The 21,937-nt window shown below is 40.8% G+C and overlaps 1 protein-coding gene across 2 annotated transcripts in view; it reads right to left on the bottom strand.

Annotated features, from left to right (window-relative positions):
• Positions 1–752: 752 nt before the first annotated feature.
• tnk2a (tyrosine kinase, non-receptor, 2a) overlaps positions 753–21,937 on the bottom strand; it is a 40,245-nt gene continuing 19,060 nt past the window's right edge. For both annotated transcript variants that reach the window (XM_049565171.1, XM_049565170.1), the window contains 6 exons: positions 16,309–16,512; positions 15,544–16,199; positions 10,050–10,185; positions 7,195–7,290; positions 5,388–5,515; positions 753–2,932 (listed from right to left, as the gene is read on the bottom strand). In XM_049565171.1, coding sequence (XP_049421128.1) covers positions 2,926–2,932; positions 5,388–5,515; positions 7,195–7,290; positions 10,050–10,185; positions 15,544–16,199; positions 16,309–16,512 — 1,227 coding nt within the window. In that variant the 3' untranslated portion in view covers positions 753–2,925. The remainder of the gene's footprint in view (positions 2,933–5,387; positions 5,516–7,194; positions 7,291–10,049; positions 10,186–15,543; positions 16,200–16,308; positions 16,513–21,937) is intronic.

Raw genomic sequence — 21,937 nt, 5'->3', positions numbered from 1 at the left:
CATTATATAAGTTTACTTTAGGTATGTCAGTCAACCTTGACTTTTGGTTTCACACAGAACAGGAACTGTCCTGGGTGAAAGTCCTGCATTTGTTTGACCCATCCATCCAACTACCATCCTCTTCACGTAGACTTCGGTGTTCTCTATACATCACCCGACTTCCTCTTTTGTTCCCATCATAATTACTACAACTGCTAGAGGTCGCTTCCTAACAATGAACGTAAATTTAGGAAGTTCAGTAGGTTAGTATTACCTCAAATCTATGCTCCCCATGACAAGAGATAGCCATTTAATAGACCAATAACATTCAGAGCAGGTTATCTTATTCTATTTATTTATTTTTTTGTGGTTGGATTTACATCCCCTCAGCAGAACTAATTTTCCTGTTGGAGGAAAAGCATTAATTGATGTCACCAGCTGCAGTGTATTAAACCTTTAATACTGTGTGCAAACAAAAGCCTGGCCTGATTGTTTCTTTTTCCATTTCCTTATTTTCAGTTTATTTGACCATAGTATTTATTCATTATTTACCCGTGTTTATTATAAGTCAGCTTTGGTCTTCCATCACCCTGTTGTGAGTTGTTCAAAGACCTCAACTTTTCCTTTTTGTTGTGATTTTTCAAAGACCGCATTGCATCATCCATATGCTCATGTACGGAGCGGGCTTGAGAGGAGACTTTAATGTTGGCTTTGTTCAAGACCTTTATGAAATAAACAAAGAACAAAAAGGCTTTTTAAAAGAGAGACTCAAATTTTAATCTTTATTAAAAAACCTTAGAGGCCATATTTGCATTTTTCATTAATAAGCGGCTATAATATTACAGTATAATGCAGTCAGCATCACATACAGCAGAGTGACTACAAGAGCTTACAACTGAGCATAGAGGGAACGATATCTCACACATACACACACAGACATACAAAAACAAGTTTAACATTTTTGCCACAACTATGTCTGACTTTTCTAATTCAACTGTATGAATTGTATGGACAAAGTGAGCGACCTGTAACAAAGGTTACAATATTGTAACCCTAGTTCTATTAGCACAGGCGGAGCCCTCTACTGGACTCTATGGTAATACTTTCCTCTAGTAAAAAGCATGGAGTTGCCCACTGAAATTTGCATAAACATAGCCTGCCAAGCAGGACATGCTGACCTGCATACATGAGAGACCCAAAGTATATAGGAGACGTATGAAGGCATCAGCATTCTATATCTTCACCAAGCAGCGCAGGAGTGATAGGGCCCCTAGATAGAGGGCTCTGCCTGTGCTAACAGAACTAGGGTTTCAATATCGTAACCTGCGTTCTCCCTAACACAGGCTCCGCCCCCTACTGGACTGTTTGGGTACAGTGGGTGGAACCCAATGATTGAACACCTTGTCGCGACGTAACATCAACCCAGCCACACCGATCCTAACCGGTTAAAGGTTAGTCGCCGTAGCCCTCCTACTTCTTTATAACTGAAACTGGCGCAGTGGAAAAGCAGGGGCTCCAGCCAACCCAGGTAGTATGCCACAGAGCCGTGTGGGGCCATGGTCTAACTTTACAGGCGTCAAAAGCTGATCAGTGTGCAATCGCCACCCCGAAGAGAAAAAGGATGTTGTTGCCATAATACAGCTGCCATATTTTCTGTGGGCTCCTGAAGTATTTGGGTAGGCATGTCCTGTTTGGTTGACTACATTTATGCAAATTACAGTGGGCAAATGCATACTTATGATTGCAGGAAAGTATTACTCATAGAGTCCAGTAGGGGGCTCTGCCTGTGTGAAACAGAACTAATGTTCTCTTAGATGCAAATTAGCTGCAAGAATGGGAAACTTGTTATCCATTCCTATCTTGTTTAGCTGCTCATTATTAGATCAAATATTATGATCAATAGCTGCGCACACACACTATAAAATTGGACGTCAGCTGCTATCACAACCTGCAGGGCTAAGCACACATGCGCACACTCACGCACAGCAGTTGCCTTTGACAGTTAAGCTCTCCCGCATGTGTTTGATTATCATGCAGCAGTCAGCTTGATAAGAAGAAATAAAAAAACATCCACTTCAGGTTCTTTAAATATGTAACTTGTGGAGGTTCGACTTGGTGCCTCATACCCTGTATTCATAAGGAGATGGTAGATATCTTCACATTTCTGTTCTGGCGTCTTATTGCCTACAATAAGATCTAAAATTCCTGCCTTTGTAACGCCTAAAAAGCTTTGTTTACAACACAAATAATGCATTAATAGTACCTGACATGCTATCATTACACATCAGCATCTTATTCACTTCACTAACTAGATAAATCTGATTCTGACCAGCAGTTAATGTGTCCTCAAAAATATCCATGTGTGTGTCCACACACTCAGTAAAGTGCTATATACAATACAGCATCTTAGCAGTTCATAAAAACATACAACTATCATTAGCTGACATTTCCCTGATTTATAATGCTTCATTAACAGCAGAAAGGCATGGGCATTTACAGTGTTTGTACATATATGTAAGCTTATGCGTGTACACACACACACACACACACACACACACCTGAACATGCACGCATTCACAGCAGACACAAACGCAGTACAAGTTTGCATTATATCTACCAGCAGAAACTTGTCATAACTCATGTAGTAAAACAACATAAATAGCAACTTTTCAAGTAAAAAGTGTGACTCATTCAACAAGCTGCTCTGTTCTGTTCTGTTAGGTAATAATGAGCATGCATGTGTATGACAGGTAAAATAGGTGTTCACAGTACATTTAAGTGAGGCACATGTACTGCTTTATGCTCCTCCTTTCATCAAAAAGCATCAGTGTGTCTTGAGTGCTCGGAACGGTGAGTCATCCGAGCAGGTCAGTATTGGCGTGTTGATTCGACTGACATCAGGAGCTCCTAAGTGGTTGATTACCGCTCAGTTATGTCTTCCTGTTGTCACTTCCTGTGAGACATACAAAGAGAGAGATGGCATCATGTAGAGAACAGGAAAATCTGTTAATAATGGCTGTAGCCACCACTGGCACAACTGAGGTCCAGTCCTCGGTATTTTCTCCAAGGTGTATATAATACAAGTCATGAAATGATTGCATAAAAATAACTTTACTTTCTGAACGCCAAGATTACCATTTGATGTGTGTGTGGGTGGGTGGCGAAAAACTTTACTCAGCTCGGTGGTTCTTTAATTATGCCACCAACTTGAGGAAACCTAACAGGCAGCCGAATCCATCAAGGCATGATACATGTAACTTTATAGATTTACTGGTGGACTGCATGTAGCACATTCATCCCCAGACATCATCTGATCATTAACACCTGTGTGGCCGTGCTACATTACAGAGGACTGACTACATTTTTAGGTTCATACTTCTATTTTGTGTTACTACCAGAACATGTTTACATACTTTAGTGTTAAAAAATATTAATTTTCCTCATACTGTCTGTGCTAAAACACCTGTATTCACCCTCTCTGAGACAGCAGCTGTTTCTTTAAGCTCCCCTCCTAAAGAGCCCAGTCAGCGTTTCTGGGTCCTCCATATCTTAGCATCTTTGCACCATCATTTCAGGTGGGGGAATGTCTGTAGCAGAGAATAGCGGCATTTTCTACCGTGAAAAATCACCATTAAAATCTTGTAAACCAAAATCTTCACAAGCAGACATGTTCCAGTGGGACTATGATCCAAAATCAGGGAGAAATGAGCAACATCAGCAACCAAAATTACATGTTTCCCTGACATTAGCATGTAGCTGTGTAGCAGTGTAATGTGAACACTTGCAGTAGTGTGCCCAGAGCAGATGATCATATCAAGAAATCTGTTACGATCTGATGTCAGCAGTAGAAAAAGCATTGGAAATAGAGTATTTAGAACAGTCTGAAGGTTTTTGCTCACAGAGATTACTTTTACATGTGTTTACCTCATTATTTAAAACCAGCCACGATCACGATTAGATTTCAATGGTGTCTGTTGTGTGAATTTCCTTATACTTGAACTCCTTATTTAAACATAAACATTAATTATCAGATGTTTTGCGATATTGTTAGCCTGCTCTATATTTCCAGACTGTAATGTGGATTTTTAAATGCAACATCTAACCTGATTGTCATGTATAACTGCTTGACTGATCAGATCTCTAATGACATATTAAAAAAAAAAAAAAAAAAAAAAAGTGACCAAATTCAGGATGTTGCATAGAAAACTCATTTACTCAACTCTGTAAGCCCCCTCAGCTCTAAAGAGTTTTTCTTTTTTTAGGGGGGGCTATCAGAAACTGGTATATTTTTGGAAATACTATTATCTACTGTCTTGTCAAGAGTTTAATGAGAAAATTAATATGATTCTCATGACTATACAAAAACCACAGCTAAATATTTGTGCTCAGCAAATGAGGGCATTTCTCAACTGTTAAATGATTTCTACAAAGTTAAGCAGACGTAAATAGACTAAAGGAAAACAAAACTCATCAAGTTGAAATAAATAAAATGAAAACTAATTTTAAGTTAAAGCTATAGTGCGTAACTTCTGTCGCCTCCCAGCGAATAATGCGTTATTACAACTAATAAGCCGGCGGCACTTCCATGTACACAGAGTAACACTTGCCACACACCATGTACACAGAGTAACACTTGCCAGTCGCCACACACCGTACACAGAGTAACACTTGCCTTTGTGGTAGGATCCACTTCTGAACCGTGTCTCGGCCACTTCTCCGCCATGTTGCTTTCTCTTTCTACCTGCGCTCTACCTCTTGCTATGACACTCTCCGCTCTTCCTCCCCCTCCCTTCTTGTTGTGAGGAAGCATTTCCTGTGTGCCAGCACGGGAATGTTGCCAGTCGACACGCAAACTAAAAATGATATATATTGAAAAATACCGCGAGATATTAGCGGAGCCGATCGGCTTAATCAGCATTGTGTCATCTCCTCTAGTAGTGGCTTGGGTGAAACGGACATTTATGGACCTGTAGAAGTTACGCACTATAGCTTTAAATTATATCAAAAATAAAATTGAGCAATGGTGACTTGTCATTGGCATAACAGTGGTAAGAGATGCCATTTTCACAGATTATGACAGGAAATGCCTGTAAAAGGGATTAAAAGTGGTACCAAAATTGACCCCTGAGGCTCACCATACCTGTTTTGTCCCACCTGTTCTACTCACTGTTTCTACCAACCTCCAGACTCTATAATTTGACAACCACTAAAACTGACAGATGTTTTAGAATTAAAAGAATAAAACTCCTCAGAGAAGCGTTGACAGCATGTGTGCGCTCAGACTGAGTTCTCTTATCAGTGGTAAGAACACCACACACATGATGCTACAAAGAGCAGATGGAGCGACGTTATCATTCATATGTGGTTGTGTTGTCAGAGAAACTCGGGAAGGTTTTTGGAACCATTACCTTTTTCGATGTGGTCCATATGTGTCCAGCATGAGCGTGCTGGCCTGTTCCAGGTTCATCTGGCAGCGCTGCAGAAGCTCTTCACACTCGGCTCTAGATCGCAGGCCCAGACGAAACAGCTGCTCCACCTACAACACAGACAGAAAGAAGAAGCATGTTAGGCAGGGAGGTAGGCAAGTTGTTCAGTGTAGACTGCTACGTGTTTTATTATTGAATGATTCTCTCACCTGCACTGAGTTACATGTGTTTATTGTCCTGATATAATTCCACTTCAGTGTGCACTTTTAACATCTGAGAAGTGACAGGACTTCAAAAATTCAGCTTTATCATAGTTTAAGTATACATGACCATTTGTATATCAACTACTCACCCCATGATACATTGAATTCGGAAAGCAAAAGGTTTTTTCTTGCATACCACAGTAAATGAAGAACCTAAAAATCTATTCTTGCTAAATTGAAGTCATAGGGGTCCACCTTTATAGCAAAACTATACTAAAACGCCTGTTTACAAACTCCCATACAACTTGTGCAGTATAATCCAAGTCTCATTTATCCAGTCGTAATACTTCCAAATGGGCCCTTTCTAACGGGGAACTGATCTTAAAGTAAAACTTATCAATGCCCTCTTCAAAGCCAGACTCCATTAACAAAAACAGTCATTTTACCTGACTGATCAGAGGAACTGCTGCTCATCTAACTCTGCCTCAAACGGCAGTTTGTTTGTGTTATTGTATGACTTTGGTGTCTTAATAGGTTAGTTTAGATTCACCAAAGTCACAGATTAACACACAAACTACCTACTGAGGCAGTGGTAGATCAGCAGCGCTCATTTTCAGCAAGGTAAAATTACTGTTTTTGTCAATGGAGTTTGGCTTTGAAGAGAGCAAAGATAAATTTAACTTTCAGTTCAGCTCCCCATCAGACAGGGCTGTCTGTTTGGGAAGTGCTGAGCATACGCCTGGATAAATGAGTCTTGGATTATACTGCAACAGTTGTGTGAGAGTTTGTAAATGTATGTTTTCATAGTTTTGCTGTTGTTAAATGCAGACAATTATAAAGTCAATTCATTAAATTGTTTTCCATTTTTGGATTCTTTGTTCACTGTTGAGACATGCAAAAAACAAAACAAAACAGAGTTTTCTTCCAAAATACAATGGTGTGAGTAACTGATATACAAATGGTCTTTGGGGGAGAGTAATTCTTAAAGGCGGGCTTGTGTTTCTCAGCCGTTGTCAGGTGGGGCTGTGAGCTCAGGAACAGTCTATGTGTCAAGCTTCCTCTGATTTGATTATCATTGCCATGCCTGTCCGGTCTGACTTGCATAATAATTTCGTCTCCCTTGCACCACTCCCTCTATTTTCTTGTATCATCCAGTTTGATCTGCTTTTGGGGCCACCGAGGCATGGACATTGTGAGTTTGAAAAATTGAGATCCCAGACTCTTCTGGGAATTACTGCCAAAATCTACTCCTTTTCTGAGAAAAAACAAAACGTGCAAGAACCCAGAATTTGTGGGTTCCTGTGTGCATCTGTTTGTGTAAAAGAAAAACTCATAATAAAAACGATTTCATGACTAATCATCCATAGTCATGTATTTAAAGATTATTTATGGTTACCACAGCTTTCCCAGTGAAGCAGTACTGGAAAATTAAAATCACAGGAGAAACTTCTGCTCATTTTTATCTGTTAAGTTTGTAGGAAATGTTATTTTACCACCTGGTGGTAACACCTACCCAAGGGCACAACAGACAGAGTCGAACTTTCAAGGCAAACAAAGTCATATTCAATGAAAAGATGTAAATGTACCTTCAAATGATTAATGGCCTGAGGGATACTCCAGTTGTGACTCTGCAGAGCGGCCTGACACTCCTCCAGCGTCACACCGTGTACTGCTCCCTGGACCTGTCAATAATGCCATGAACTTATAAAAATGGAGGTTTAAACTTTAAAGGAACACGACGGAGGGATTTTTTTTGTATCTTAAAAAATGGTATATAAAGAAAATGATTTTTAAAAAGTTGTCTAATCTGTGAACAACTGCAAAGCCTTGAAAAAGTACAACCCCAAATCCCCAAAAAATGTGACGTTGTGTAAAAATGTGAATAAAAACCAAACTTTTTTGACCTATGTTCAATTGAATACAGTACAAAAGACATGATATTTAATATTCAAATGATAAATATTGTTTTTTGTAAAACATATACATTTTTTCTGAATTTGATGTCTGCAGCACATTCCGAAAAAGTTGGGACAGGAGCAACAAAAGACTGAGAAAGTTGTGAAAGGCTCAAAAAACACCTGCTTGCAACATTTAGCAGGTTAACAGGTTAATTGGTAACAGATTGAGATACCATGTTGGGTCTGAAAGGGGCTTTCTTGAAAGGCTCAGTCGTTCACAAGCAAGGATTGTCACTTTGTGAAAAACAGCGTGGGCAAACAGTCCGGCAGTTTAAGAACAACCTTTCTCAATGCGCAGTTGCAAAGAATTTAGGGATTTCACCATCTACAATCCATAACATCATCAAAGACTCATAGAATCTAGAGAGACCTCTGCGTTCAAGGGCCAAGAAACTAACACGAATGGCTGTGACTTTTAACCTCTCAGACTGAATTAAAAACTGACATGGGCTCAGGAACACTTTGGGAAAACCATTGCCTGTAAACGCAACTCGTCGCTGTATCTACAAAAGTTAAGAGGACTGGGATTTAACTGAAAAGGCCAATCAGGGATTTTAAATGTTGTCAAAAAGTGACATGCTGTGGGTGAGATTTTTTAATTTAAATGTATATGTGTAACACCATCTCATACAAAAACAGTTCTTATGCATATAAACAAGAGACATCCACGCATATATATACATAAAAATCAGTATATTATATATACACATATACAATCAAACACACGGCACAAATGCAATGTGTTCATTTAAGTTTTAGATGTACGCTTCCATTTCCACACTGACGCCCTCCCCCAAGTCTATTTTTTCTATAGTTCATTGAAGTGTAATCTGCATAGACAGCTGTTTAAATCACACAACTAGGCTCTCAGTTTGTCTGTGTATCTGGTAAACAAACAGAAAAAAGTGTTCCCACAGTTCAATGTTCCTCAGCTCTATAAGGCACATAATGGGAACCTGAAACAGCTCTGTATTTGCTTAATATGACAGTTGGTTAGGGGAAATCATGACTCTGAGAGTGACAAAATTGTACTGGCACAGGTCTTTGTCTAAATATAGCTGCTGTTTGTGTTAGGGGGACAGCTCCAAAATGAACTGCAACGGATAAGAAGGAATTAATTAACAATTAACAGTTCAGGCATGAAAAAGGAGCTCACTAAGGGTTAGAAAAGGTTGCTGTAGCAAGAACATTGCCTTTGTACTGTATATGGGACACCCGCTCTACCCACTAAGCCACCAGGTGCCCCTTAATCTGACATTTTAATCTATGTGTTGCTCTTCATCTGATGTGTTTATTATAGCGATACGCAGAGTAAACCAAAGCTATTTAACAGAGGGTGAAAAGACAGTGGCATGGACTCAATGGGATTGTTGTAACTGAGGAGTATAAGATCGTGGGAACAACCTTGGGGCTATAGATACGCTCCCAGGGTTGTTTGGTTTTGGCTCCGCAGTTTTCAATATGGCAGCCGAGTCGCTAACTTTGTCATTTTACAGCAAAAATATGTTTCTGAAAACATTAAAGGTAAAAAATAGCCAGTGCAATGACAGAATCTTGATTTGTATTTGATCAGCGCGGCCTAGTTTAAGAGTTTGATCAGAGTTTCACGTTACTATGGATGGCCCTCATTTGCATGAGTCAAGATTATGCAAATTTCGATACATCAAATGGTCAATCAGCCTGCCGTGCTGTATCCATCACGCGATGTAAGGGCGAATTTCCTGCTCTACATAAAAAATAAATAGGATCCGTCAACTTCACATACGTCAACGGATCCAGTGTGTCTCGGCTATCACTTGCTATGGTGGGCGGAGAATAAAATCATGGCTCAATACATAAAAACACTGTTGATTTCTTCCCTTGGAGCAGGCATAAAAAAATTTCAGTTAAAAAAACTTCTGTTGTGAGCCTGGTGAAGGCAGACTAGCCTGCCGTTGTCCAGTCACTTCTTTATTCACTGCAACTGACTACAGAGATGAAGATAGAGTGTGGATTGGATGACAGCACGCTGACAGGCCACTCATGCCTCGCTCTTATCTCACTTCCAGTGGGAATTCCCAGTAAGACCAGCAGGCAAACTGTTCAGTCCTTTAGGTACATAAATACTGAATGCCATCTTGTCAGACTTTGAAAGTGCTTGAGGCACATGGAGGAGATTTCCACCTTGTGACTGGAGAGATGTGCAGGGGTTATACACTGACAGCTCGTCTGAGATGTACTGTAGAGACAGAGCAGCATGTGCTCTGTAGCCGAAAGGATGGTTTTAAATTGTATTCTGAAAACAGGGTTCCCAGTGAAGGTTTCGGAGCACTGGAGTCATACAGCCTGATTTTTTTGTCCTGGTAAGGACTTGTGCAGCTCTGGATAAATTGTAATCTATGGATTGACACATTCACAGAAAAATTACCAAAATCCAGATCTATCTGACTCAGTTGAGGGAGGAAAAAAAAAGATACTGTGCACTTTATTTCTCTTTCTCTTACCTGTGTGACGCTCTGCTCGTGTTGCATGATGGGAGCTGCAGGTCCTCCGTTGTTGTTGTTGTAGGAGGAGTTTGGTTTGGCTCCGCCAGGATGCTGAATCATGGGTTTGACTGCCGCCATATTGGCTGCTCCGTATCTGATTCAAAATATGGTGACAGTTTTCATAATTAGGTATGAATAAATAGATAACAATGTGTGGCTGCACTTTAATTTATACTCTGAATCAAAGTGTGTATGACATGATAATGAGTCTGAAAAATATCCAAATATATCCACAACTATTACACATATTCCGACATATTAATTTACTGGCAAAGTTAATCTGCTAGTAAAGACAACAGCTACTAAATGCACCTTAAAGCAGTTGTTCCAAACTGGTCCAGCAACAGGGTCCAGGTTTCTCGTCATTAGTCATTAGATCTGTGCCAGCATAAAAGTACTTTAAAATGAAGTGTGTTTTTTACAAACTTGACACATTTGGGAGTCACTTCAGAATGGACCAGCAACCCACTTTTGGACCACGACCCACCAGTTGGGAACCACTGCCTTAGAGAGTGATTGTTTTGTCAACTGTAAAGTATGAACTTTTAAACTATTAAAATTCGTTCTCTTGGTGAAAAGGATTCAAAACTGTTTTTAAAATGGCTGCAAGTGACAATAAGGGGTCTATAAGTAAATAAGAATCAGACTTAAGTGGACTATAACATCAGTATTGAATTTTTTAAAAACAATTTCACGCAAAGACTGCAAAAGAAAAGAGTTAAGATTTGTATCAAACAACTTCAAACATCACAATTTGAGTCCAGTCTTTTACCTTGTAGCTACAAAATAAAAATAATTTTAATCATTATCTATCAAAGTGTGGACAATAGTTGGCTTTCTGCACAGAATTAAGAACTGTTTTCCTTTTGTACATCGAAAAAGAATTGTAGAATTTGTGTTTTTGTTTTGGATTATGGGGATGTTATGTACGGAAAAGCTGCTGCATCTACACTGAGATGACTGGATGCTGTCTACCACTCAGCCCTAAGTTTCTTAACAGGCGATTCCTACAGCACCCATCACTGCCACCTTAACTAAAAGCTTGGTTGGCCATATGTGGCTGTGAGGCAGGAACAGCATTGGTATTTGTTCAATTATAAAGCTTGAATGCAGATGCTTCTGGCCTATATTTCATCCCTTTTAATGCTGACCTCACATACTCTTGGTGCTCTTTCACAGAATAGGTTGTTGCTTCACATCCCCTTAATCAGAACTGAACCAGGAAGGGTGTCATTCTCTTACAGTGCACCTTATACATGGAGTAATCTGCAAAAAACCTTAAACTTGGACACTGTGCCACCCTTAAAATGCCTTGTTTCTGATCTTGTTTCAATTGAGAGTAAATGCTTTTAACTCTACATCTACAGTACAGGCCAAAAGTTTGGACACACCTTCTCATTCAATGCGTTTTCTTTATTTTCATGACTATTTACATTGTAGATTCTCACTGAAGGCATCAAAACTATGAATGAACACATGTGGAGTTATGTACTTAACAAAAAAGGTGAAATAACTGAAAACATGTTTTATATTCTAGTTTCTTCAAAATAGCCACCCTTTGCTCTGATTACTGCTTTGCACACTCTTGGCATTCTCTCCATGAGCTTCAAGAGGTAGTCACCTGAAATGGTTTCCACTTCACAGGTGTGCCTTACCAGGGTTAATTAGTGGAATTTCTTGCTTTATCAATGGGGTTGGGACCATCAGTTGTGTTGTGCAGAAGTCAGGTTAATACACAGCCGACAGCCCTATTGGACAACTGTTAAAATTCATATTATGGCAAGAACCAATCAGCTAACTAAAGAAAAACGAGTGGCCATCATTACTTTAAGAAATGAAGGTCAGTCAGTCCGAAAAATTGCAAAAACTTTAAATGTGTCCCCAAGTGGAGTCGCAAAAACCATCAAGCGCTACAACGAAACTGGCACACATGAGGACCGACCCAGGAAAGGAAGACCAAGAGTCACCTCTGCTTCTGAGGATAAGTTCATCCGAGTCACCAGCCTCAGAAATCACAAGTTAACAGCAGCTCAGATCAGAGACCAGATGAATGCCACACAGAGTTCTAGCAGCAGACCCATCTCTAGAACAACTGTTAAGAGAAGACTGCGCGAATCAGGCCTTCATGGTCAAATAGCTGCTAGGAAACCACTGCTAAGGAGAGGCAACAAGCAGAAGAGATTTGTTTGGGCCAAGAAACACAAGGAATGGACATTAGACCAGTGGAAATCTGTGCTTTGGTCTGATGAGTCCAAATTTGAGATCTTTGGTTCCAACCGCCGTGTCTTTGTGAGACGCAGAAAAGGTGAACAGATGGATTCCACATGCCTGGTTCCCACTGTGAAGCATGGAGGAGGAGGTGTGATGGTGTGGGGGTGTTTTGCTGGTGACACTGTTGGGGATTTATTCAAAATTGAAGGCACACTGAACCAGCATGGCTACCACAGCATCCTGCAGCGACATGCCATCCCATCCGGTTTGCGTTTAGTTGGACCATCATTTATTTTTCAACAGGACAATGACCCCAAACACACCTCCAGGCTGTGTAAGGGCTATTTGACCAAGAAGGAGAGTGATGGAGTGCTGCGGCAGATGACCTGGCCTCCACAGTCACCGGACCTGAACCCAATCGAGATGGTTTGGGGTGAGCTGGACCGCAGAGTGAAGGCAAAGGGGCCAACAAGTGCTAAACACCTCTGGGAACTCCTTCAAGACTGTTGGAAAACCATTTCAGGTGACTACCTCTTGAAGCTCATGGAGAGAATGCCAAGAGTGTGCAAAGCAGTAATCAGAGCAAAGGGTGGCTATTTTGAAGAAACTAGAATATAAAACATGTTTTCAGTTATTTCACCTTTTTTTGTTAAGTACATAACTCCACATGTGTTCATTCATAGTTTTGATGCCTTCAGTGAGAATCTACAATGTAAATAGTCATGAAAATAAAGAAAACGCATTGAATGAGAAGGTGTGTCCAAACTTTTGGCCTGTACTGTACATGATCACAATGTATTTCTACTTGAAGCGACCATTTATTGCTATTGTTGTTTGTTGTTGTGTATGATTTCATATCTGTTTTAACTGATATGCATGATGGTTCTCTGTTTACTTACTGATTGTTTTTTATGTCTTTGTTCATGCTCAGCATCACTGAAAAACAAAGGTCTCCCTCATTAGATTTCCCGAGTCTTAAAGGTTTTTATGAATGAATGAATTCATTTGTTTGTTTTTCCCTCATTTCTGTTTTATTACTTTTGTTTTTCATCTATTTTTCTCTTTAATGTGCAAAAACCTGTTGTGAATTGTGTAATTTCATTGTGAGGATCAAAAGGAGAGTTGGACTCAGTTGGAATCAAAATAAACCACATAACTATCTCCCCTGCAGACTGAAGACAGAAAAGTAATGCACCAAAAACATCTTAAAGAGGCAATGTCACTGTCTGCAAAACAAATTAAATAATGGGTCTGGATTGAACCTTTTTTTTTTTTGCCTGAGTGAACAACACTTCACATGGAGACAAACCCAGCTCAGTCAGGCTGTCAGTCACACAGCACTTTCTCACTCTGTATCGAGTGTCGGCTGCTCTCTCTGGGTGTTACATGAGCTTTCGTTTCAAAACTGTGGTATTACGTCAACATTGTTTGGTGTTGTCAGTATTTTAGGAACAATGAGAGTGAGCTGGAAAAGCTGTTTTATTGTATGACATGCAAGAAACTGCTAACAAAACAATGTTTCATCTTGACTTAGACTGACTGATGCCAGTGAACGTATTCTAATGTGGCGAGTACTTCAAGGCTGTCTTTGTTTCAAGGCCTGTAATCACTGTCTCTAAGAGACAGAAGTTATACTTAGAAACAAGGAAAACTATGGTTAGACAGTAAAAGAAAACTTAAGGGATTTTTCAAATTAGGACTTAATATCATTCAAGGACAATTCATCCCCCATATAACCAATTATGTCACTATAAGATGTCAATTGCACATCCTGTTTCACGTTGAATCGTGACAAAAACTTTGTTTTAGTTGCCACCGGTGAAAAAGAATCTCACACAACTCATGCAGTATAGTATAGTCTCATTTATCCAGTTGTATGCTCAGTACTTCTCAAACAGACAGCCCTTTCCAACAGGAAACTGAATGGAAAGTGAAACATCTCCATGTTCTCATCTTAGCCAGACTCCATTGACAAAAACAGTAATTTTACCTCTCTGAACACAGGAGCTGCTGGTCTAAGACCGCCTCAATCAGTTAGTTTGTTTGTGTTATTGTGTGACTTTGGTGTTTTAAAGCGTTAGCTTGTCTTAAGCAAAGTTGCACAATAACACAAACAAACTGCAAATAGAGGCAGCGTTAGACCAGCAGCTCCTGTGTTCAGTGACGTAAAATTACTGTTTTTTCTAAATGGAGTCTGGCTTTGAAAAAGGCATAGATAGGTTTTACTCTCTGTAAAACTTTAATTAAAAGACTAGTCCATATTAAACACCCAGTCCCTTTTACTAGCCTGGCGTGGCTACACATTTTGACAAATAAAGGCCTGTCCCAATTAGACGCCTGGTCTGGTTGCCAAGCAGTTCAATTTTTTATAAAAGTTCTTAGGATGTATAAAAGTGGGACGTTGGCTACCTTAAATATGTGTCCATTCCTTGATAATCCTGTAAGTTGTCCATATTCCTTAAGTCTGTAAGGGTCCTCAAAGATCCAAAGGGTTTTTCATTAAAATTAATCTAAGTTGTGAGTATTGCTTTAACAGGATAAAGTGGTGTTGTGTCAATATGAAGAGTGCCCTAATCCTCTCTCTGTGATGTGCTGTCTGTTGGAGCTAGATCAAATGAATGATTGATTTTTTTCATAAATTATCTGAAGCCAAATTTTTAAACAAGTGATATTTATACTTGTTTAAATAAATACTTTGATTTGATAATTTTGTGTGAAAGAAATTAAAGGCCTGTCCCAAATATAGGCCCGTTGATATTAGTGATTTAAGCAAATAATAGCCTGGGCTTTTAATTTAAGTTTTACAGTACAGTAAGGTTTTAGCATAAATGCATGTGTTTACAAAGTACTGAGCATACGACTGGATAAATGAGACTTGGATTAAACTGCACAAATTATGTAAGAGTTTGTAAACAGATGTTTTGATATAGTTTTGCTGATGTTAAACATGGACTCCTATGACTGATCACGATTTTTTTTGTCATTTTTGGATTCTCTGTTCACCATAGGCATGCTAGAAAAACAAGGTTTTCTTCACAAATTCAACGTAACACAGGGTGAGTAACTGATATACAAATGGTTATTTGGGAGATGAAGTATTCCTTTAAAGCAGTCATGCTACCTTCGCACATTAAACTCCATTGTCGGGATTTAGGAAATGTGACATCCTGCAGATCAACTTGTAAAGGGTCAAGCAGAATGGGTCTCCAAATAAACACAGTGTTTGATATCAGAAACACACCTTTCTAGAAAAGCTGGTCGCTCTGGCAGCGGTGCGGGAGCGGAGCTTGGGGTGCTGTCAATTAGTGAGGAAAGGGTACGCCCCTCACGAAAGGCGAGAGGATCCAGTAAGGAACTGGATGCGTAGGATGAACCACGAACTGAGAGCTGGGAGGACTGTGATGTGGCTTGAGCCGGGGAGGACAAAGATGTCGAGTTGGAGGACAGAAGGGGGCCCAGAAGTCCAGACGCTCGGCGTGGGGAGACAGAGAGCGGAGGAGGAGGCAGGACAACAGGGTAGGAGGATAGCGGCGGCACCAGTGGAAGGGGAGAGGAGGAGCGGGAGCCCGGCTGAGAGAAGGCGTGGTCTCTGGGTGGGATCTGAGGAGGCGTGTCGTCCTCATCGCCCAGGGAGATGGAGCTGGAGCGGGCCTGTGGGTGGGTGGTGCGGGTGGAGAGGTTGCGCTTGGAGGGACGCAGCGGGGGGACGGGGCTGCGAGGAGGCAGCACTGGCCGGTCCTCGAAGCAGCAGGGGAAGGAGGAGTTAGAGGTGGAGGAGGGGGAGGGTGGAGGCAGGAGGATCTGTCTGTGGGGGCCCAGCGGAGCCAGGGGTATAGGGAGCGGGGAGGATGGGAGGGAGCGGCCTGTTGCCATGGGAACCTGCAGCTTCACCATCACCTGCACCCACAAAGACAGACAGAAATATCAACATGTGTCTGATGTGTCTGTTTGTGAGAAGGAAGAAAAATCTGATAAACTGAAACTACACGTTCATCACTTTCTTTACCTCTCTCTGTAGTTCTTGGAAGAGGTCAGCTGACTGCGACTCGCTCCTACCCGCCATAGCGCTGCTGGGCGTGGTTACAGCCTCTTCAGTGAATCCCTTGTTTATAGATCGCACCTCCAGGTCCTCTGATTGGTCCTCGAGCTCCGGTGCAACCTCGTCGTAAGATGGCTGAGGGAGAGGCCAGTCCAGGATGGATGGGGTGTCCTGTGGGGGAGAATGATGGAAGTTTGAGAAGCCCCTACAAGCCCTGTTGAACTGACACTGGGCAAGAGGTGGGGTACACCTTGGACAGGTCGCCAGACAACCATTCACACCTAGACTACAGCTCACATTTACACTTTAAGGCAATGTAGAGTCACCAATTAACCTGCATGTCTTCGGATTGTGGGAGGAAGCCGGAGTACCTAGGGAAAACTCATGCGGACACAGGGAGAACATACAGGCTCCGCACAGAGGGGCTCCCCCACCCCGGGTTCGTACCCCCCACCCTGGTTTGAACCTGGAATCCTCTTGCTGTGAGGCGACAATACTTACCACTGTATCACTGTGACGCATATGGATGATACTGCAAATTCTAAAACATGGATACTTCACACGTCAGTCGGGCAGCACATAAGATCAAAAATAACCATAGATTCAAGGTGGGCACCCAAGATTAATGCCATTAATTCATTATCTGCCATTATGTGTCCCTTTGCGTCTAGGTTATGGGGATGAATGTTGGCCAGTAAACTGTCTTTCAGAACATTATGATGTTGCAGTGAAGGTAACCCTTGAGCTTACTTGTCATTGCTTTGTCCATTTGTGTGAAATTTTGTTACAATTCGTGTATGAATTCCTGGCCAACAAAAGATAGTTGTGCAAGAACTGAGGAAATTCCCGCAGGACATTTTGAAGATATATATACTGTATGTACGAATGAACAGAAAGACAACTCAAAACCATTATGCCTCCAGCTTTGTCATCATAATAACTTGATTCATATGCTTAAATAACAACACAGTTTTCTTACATAACATAAGCCCTTTTGCAGCTAAACAAAATATGTGAGTGAGTTAAAGGCTTATTTTGAATGTGATAATGGCAATTTATGCACTAATAACTTTAAAAGAAATCTTGCTAGGAACATTTCATATTCATAAAGAGGAATTTCTTAATTCAACCCAAACTGGATGAACGAGATCCATGTCAATAGCTAAAGTCTATTCACAGATGTTTGGTCACATAAATGATCCTTGTTTTTATTTTATTCTTTCAATTATTTTTCTTTTTCTTGCCAATTGATCTGGCATGACTAATTGTTTGTAATTTTTTTTATAAGAGTTGAGTGATCGGGTTGGTCCAGTTCATGTCTGTAATAACAGTGGAACAGAGAGGAGAGAACACTGTAGATGTTTTCAGACAACTGAGTACATTCCAGGACACCACCGCCAACATCACCAGTGACATCAGTGAATTCACAGTCTGTTACAGTGAAATCATTCTACAACCAGAAACCATGAATTACCAGAACTATCTGGAAACATGGAGAATTATAAAGTAGCAGCTAACATTATAAGAAGAGGCAAAATAAAATAGACAAGATTACAATGCACAGGTCGCATCAGTCTGCGCTGAGGTGCTGGACCAACCTTGCCACCCATAACAGCAAAAGTGCTCTACCAAAATATCTGTCCTCTAATATTATACACAATCATAATACAGTGCCACTAAGATATAGAATGCATCTCCATCTATTTTTATGTTGTAAACATGTGTAAACAACATTTGAAAACTTCAAAGCATTTTGCTACAGCTTAGTGGAGATGATCAAAAGGAAGACAAGAGGAGACACTACTGTGGAAAGTAAACCCGTAAGCATTAATGTTCACATGATCAATCAATGAGCACAGATCCATCACGCTGCGCCCGCCTCGGACTCATCCAGGGACAAAAGATGATTCAAGGCTTTTCGTAGCCAAAGGCTGGACAGCTTCTTCTGAGGACATGGATGTGTGATAAGACAGTCTGAGATGGTGTTTGGTCTTTGACAGGATTTGAATAATGTGGAATGCTGGGGCACAATTGCTTTCTGTGTGTGCTGGCGTGGCACAGGAGAAAGGTAGCTAAATGCACCAGATGCAATAGAAAATCATGTGTGAAAATTTAAAACCACCCGCTGTCCTATGACTGTGGCTCATTCGAAGAAATTTGTAAAAATAAATACTTTTGCAAAAGCGTGTCCTGCTGCAGGACATACACCTCATCCTTCCTATCAACCTCAGCTGGATAAATGATTCAAAACTGAGAACAGCTGTGAAAAAAAGGAATCAAGTGACCAACAGGGATGACCAAGCTAGCATGTCTGCTACCAGCTACTGTCACAATGCTATTTTATATAGTACACATAATGTTGTATTATGTGGAAGTATTTCAGGAGGAATATGTACTAGAAAAAGAAAAGACGTTTTCTGTCTGTCTATTACGCAGCATCAAGCTAATACTTTGGCATTATCAAATTTAATAATCTAGGAAAGACGTCTGTGCATACAGAAAACAATAAGTAGGGATTTTTGAATCAAATTTTTCACCCCAGATCCCAGATCACATCATTTACTATTGAATATCTGCCGATACCGAGCCAGATGCCAATTTTCCTACACAGCTGCACAGTGCACACTTTAAGTGCTTTAAAATGGCTAAAATCAATCCAATGTATAGCCTTTGCTTGACAATTTAATAGCTCTGCAATGCATTGAGAAAAATATCCCCTGCATCCAAACTGTTCCTTAACCCCCCCTGACCCCGACCAAGACCGATTGCACACAGGACCAATAGATCAATTGATGACGCCATCTCCATCACCCTCACACACTTGGAAAACCCCAACAGTTATGTCTGGATACTGTTCATTGACTACAGCTTGGCATTCAGCTCCATTGATCCAAATGAACTGATCAGCAAACTGCAAACACTCGGTCTGGGAGCCCTTCTCTGTCAGTGGATTAAAAGACTTTCTTACCAACATACCCCAACACATCAAGATCAGCCACCACATTTCCTACACCATCTTTCTCTACACCAGCATACCCCAAGGCTGCATCCTCAGTCAAGCCCTCTACTTGCACAAAACCAACTGTCTTATCAAATTCGCAGATGACACAACCATAGTGGGACTCATATCAAACAATAATGGAACAGCTTACAGGAAAGGAGTCCAGACCCTGTGCGCATGGGGCAAGGACAACGACCTCATCCTCAATACAAAGGAAACAAAATAAATGATAATAGAGTTTAAAAAAAAAAAAAAACACTCATCACAGTGGACTGCACATTACATACAAGAGGTGGAAAGGACTGCAAGCTTTAAGTTCCTGGGGGTGCACATAGGTGAGGCCCTGAACTGGAGCCTGAACACCTCCAACATTATCAAAAGAGCCCAGCAAAGGACCCTGAAGCAAAACATGCTCCTCAGGAACCTCTGATATGCTTTTACCACTGCACAGTTGAGAGCATAATAACATACTGCTGTACTGTGTGGTACTCCGGCTGCACCGCAGCTGAAAAGAAAGACCTGGAGCTGGTTGTTGACCTGGCTGAGAGGATCATCGGCTTCCCCCTACCACATCTTTGTGACATCCACTCAGGCCGTCTTCTCACACGGGCCACAAACATCAGGTTGGACCCCTCACACCCCGGAAACCCCCTCTTCATCACCCTTCCATCAGATCAGACTCTATATAGCTCAATATAGCCAAACCCGATGCTCTAATAAGCCCTGATGCCAATCTCTGAGATTGGATCTGGACATCCCTGACAGAAAAGTTAGGGATAAAAAACATGATTGATCCTTGGGAAAGGGGATGAGCAACTCAAGAGAAATTGACCAAGAAAAAAAACAAGAGAAAAATGCAAATAAAATAAAATGAAAGCTATATATACTCTAAAACATTTCACTTATACATAGGAATGACCCTTCATTGAATCCATAATCTCCTTCAACACAACAGCCTGCTTTGGTGCGTTGAGCAACTTCCACCTCAATCCTCCCAACAACAGCATCAGAATGAGCAGCAAAATCATTGGACTGCACAAGGACCACTGAGTAGCATCTACAGCTGAAATGAAAGGACTACAAATAGCCTCAGGCACCACACACACACACACACACACACACACACACACACACACACTACACAACCACTGCAGCCACTTACCTTCAGGTCACCCACAGGTCACTCCTATTCAAGACCCAGTGGGCCAAGTCAGACTTTGTGCCTTCTTCCAGCAGACTAATTAAAGGAATAGTATTGATTTTTTGAAGTGGGGTTATATGAGGTACCTATCCACTGTCAGTGTATTACTTACAGTAGGTGGTGGTCAGCATGCCCCCAATTTGGCGAAGCAGGCAGGAATACAGACAAGGAAGCTAAGCAATGTACTGCTGTGAACAGGCAGCAGCAAAACGTATTTTTTATTTTAAATGTATGCTACATTAAGAATATTTTCACTACATTTACTTTTGTACAGCCCTTTCTGATGGGGGACTGCAGCCATTACATTGTGGTTTTCAAAGCCACCAGACTAAAAAAAAACTAATTTTACCTTGCTGAAAACAGGAGCTGCTGGTCTACCACTGCCTCAATCAGTTAGTTTGTCTGTGTTATTGTGTGACTTGGGTGAATCCAAACTAACCCTTTAAAATGCCAAAGTCACATATTAACAAACACTAACTCACAGAGCAGGGCAGCATGAGATCAGCAGCTCCTGTGTTCTGCGAGGTAAAATGACTGTTTTAGTTAATGGAGTTTGGCTTTGAAGAGAGCATAGATAAGTTTCAGTTCAGTTTCCCATTGGAAAATATTCTAAATATAGCGTACACTTAAACTGATATTTCTTTTTTTAGGTGGCTGAAATAGGTTTTTGCTTCTGTCCCTGTCCACAGCAGTATACTGCTTAGTTTCCGTGGCGGTACTCCTGCCATTTCTCCAAACTGGGAGTATACCAACTGACATCTACTGTGTGTAATACACTGACTATGGATAAGTCTCTTGTACACCCCCTATTTAAAAAAATTCCATACTCTCCCTTTAATGCCTACATTAACTTGGGTGCTAACCCTATTTATTGTCTATTTATGGACATTTGTAAGGACACTGAATCCCACTAGTGGGTACATCTTAAATTGCACTTGTATGCTGTCTACTCTTGTTTTGTGTATGCACTCATGTTTTTACACAAATGAATTGGATTGAGTTATTCTGATACATGCAGCTGCTTATTCTGTATTTATAATCTCATTTTTGCTATTACTGTACTTATACCTGCACTATACAGCATATTGTGCCCACTGCACATGTTAATACTGTTGGTACTCTATACATCATAGCATATTCCACCTCAGAAGTTCCCAACTGGTCCAGCCACAGGGTCCAGATGTCTCTTAAGTCATTAGTTCAAGGTCTACACAGTTTAATACACTCAGGGCCGAATTCACGTCTCGGTGCTCCGGTGTTATTTGCACGTATTTAAATGAGGTAATATGCATATATTTGGCGCAAAAATTGCCCCTTTCTATGCATGTGAGCCTCATTGATAAACGATGATAAAATGATAAATGATAAAACTCATTGGGCGCTCCTCTGTGGAA

This window comes from Epinephelus fuscoguttatus, linkage group LG21, assembly GCF_011397635.1.
Source record: "Epinephelus fuscoguttatus linkage group LG21, E.fuscoguttatus.final_Chr_v1".
Classification (NCBI taxonomy): Eukaryota; Metazoa; Chordata; class Actinopteri; order Perciformes; family Serranidae; genus Epinephelus; species Epinephelus fuscoguttatus.
This window is presented reverse-complemented; position numbering and strand designations above follow the sequence as displayed.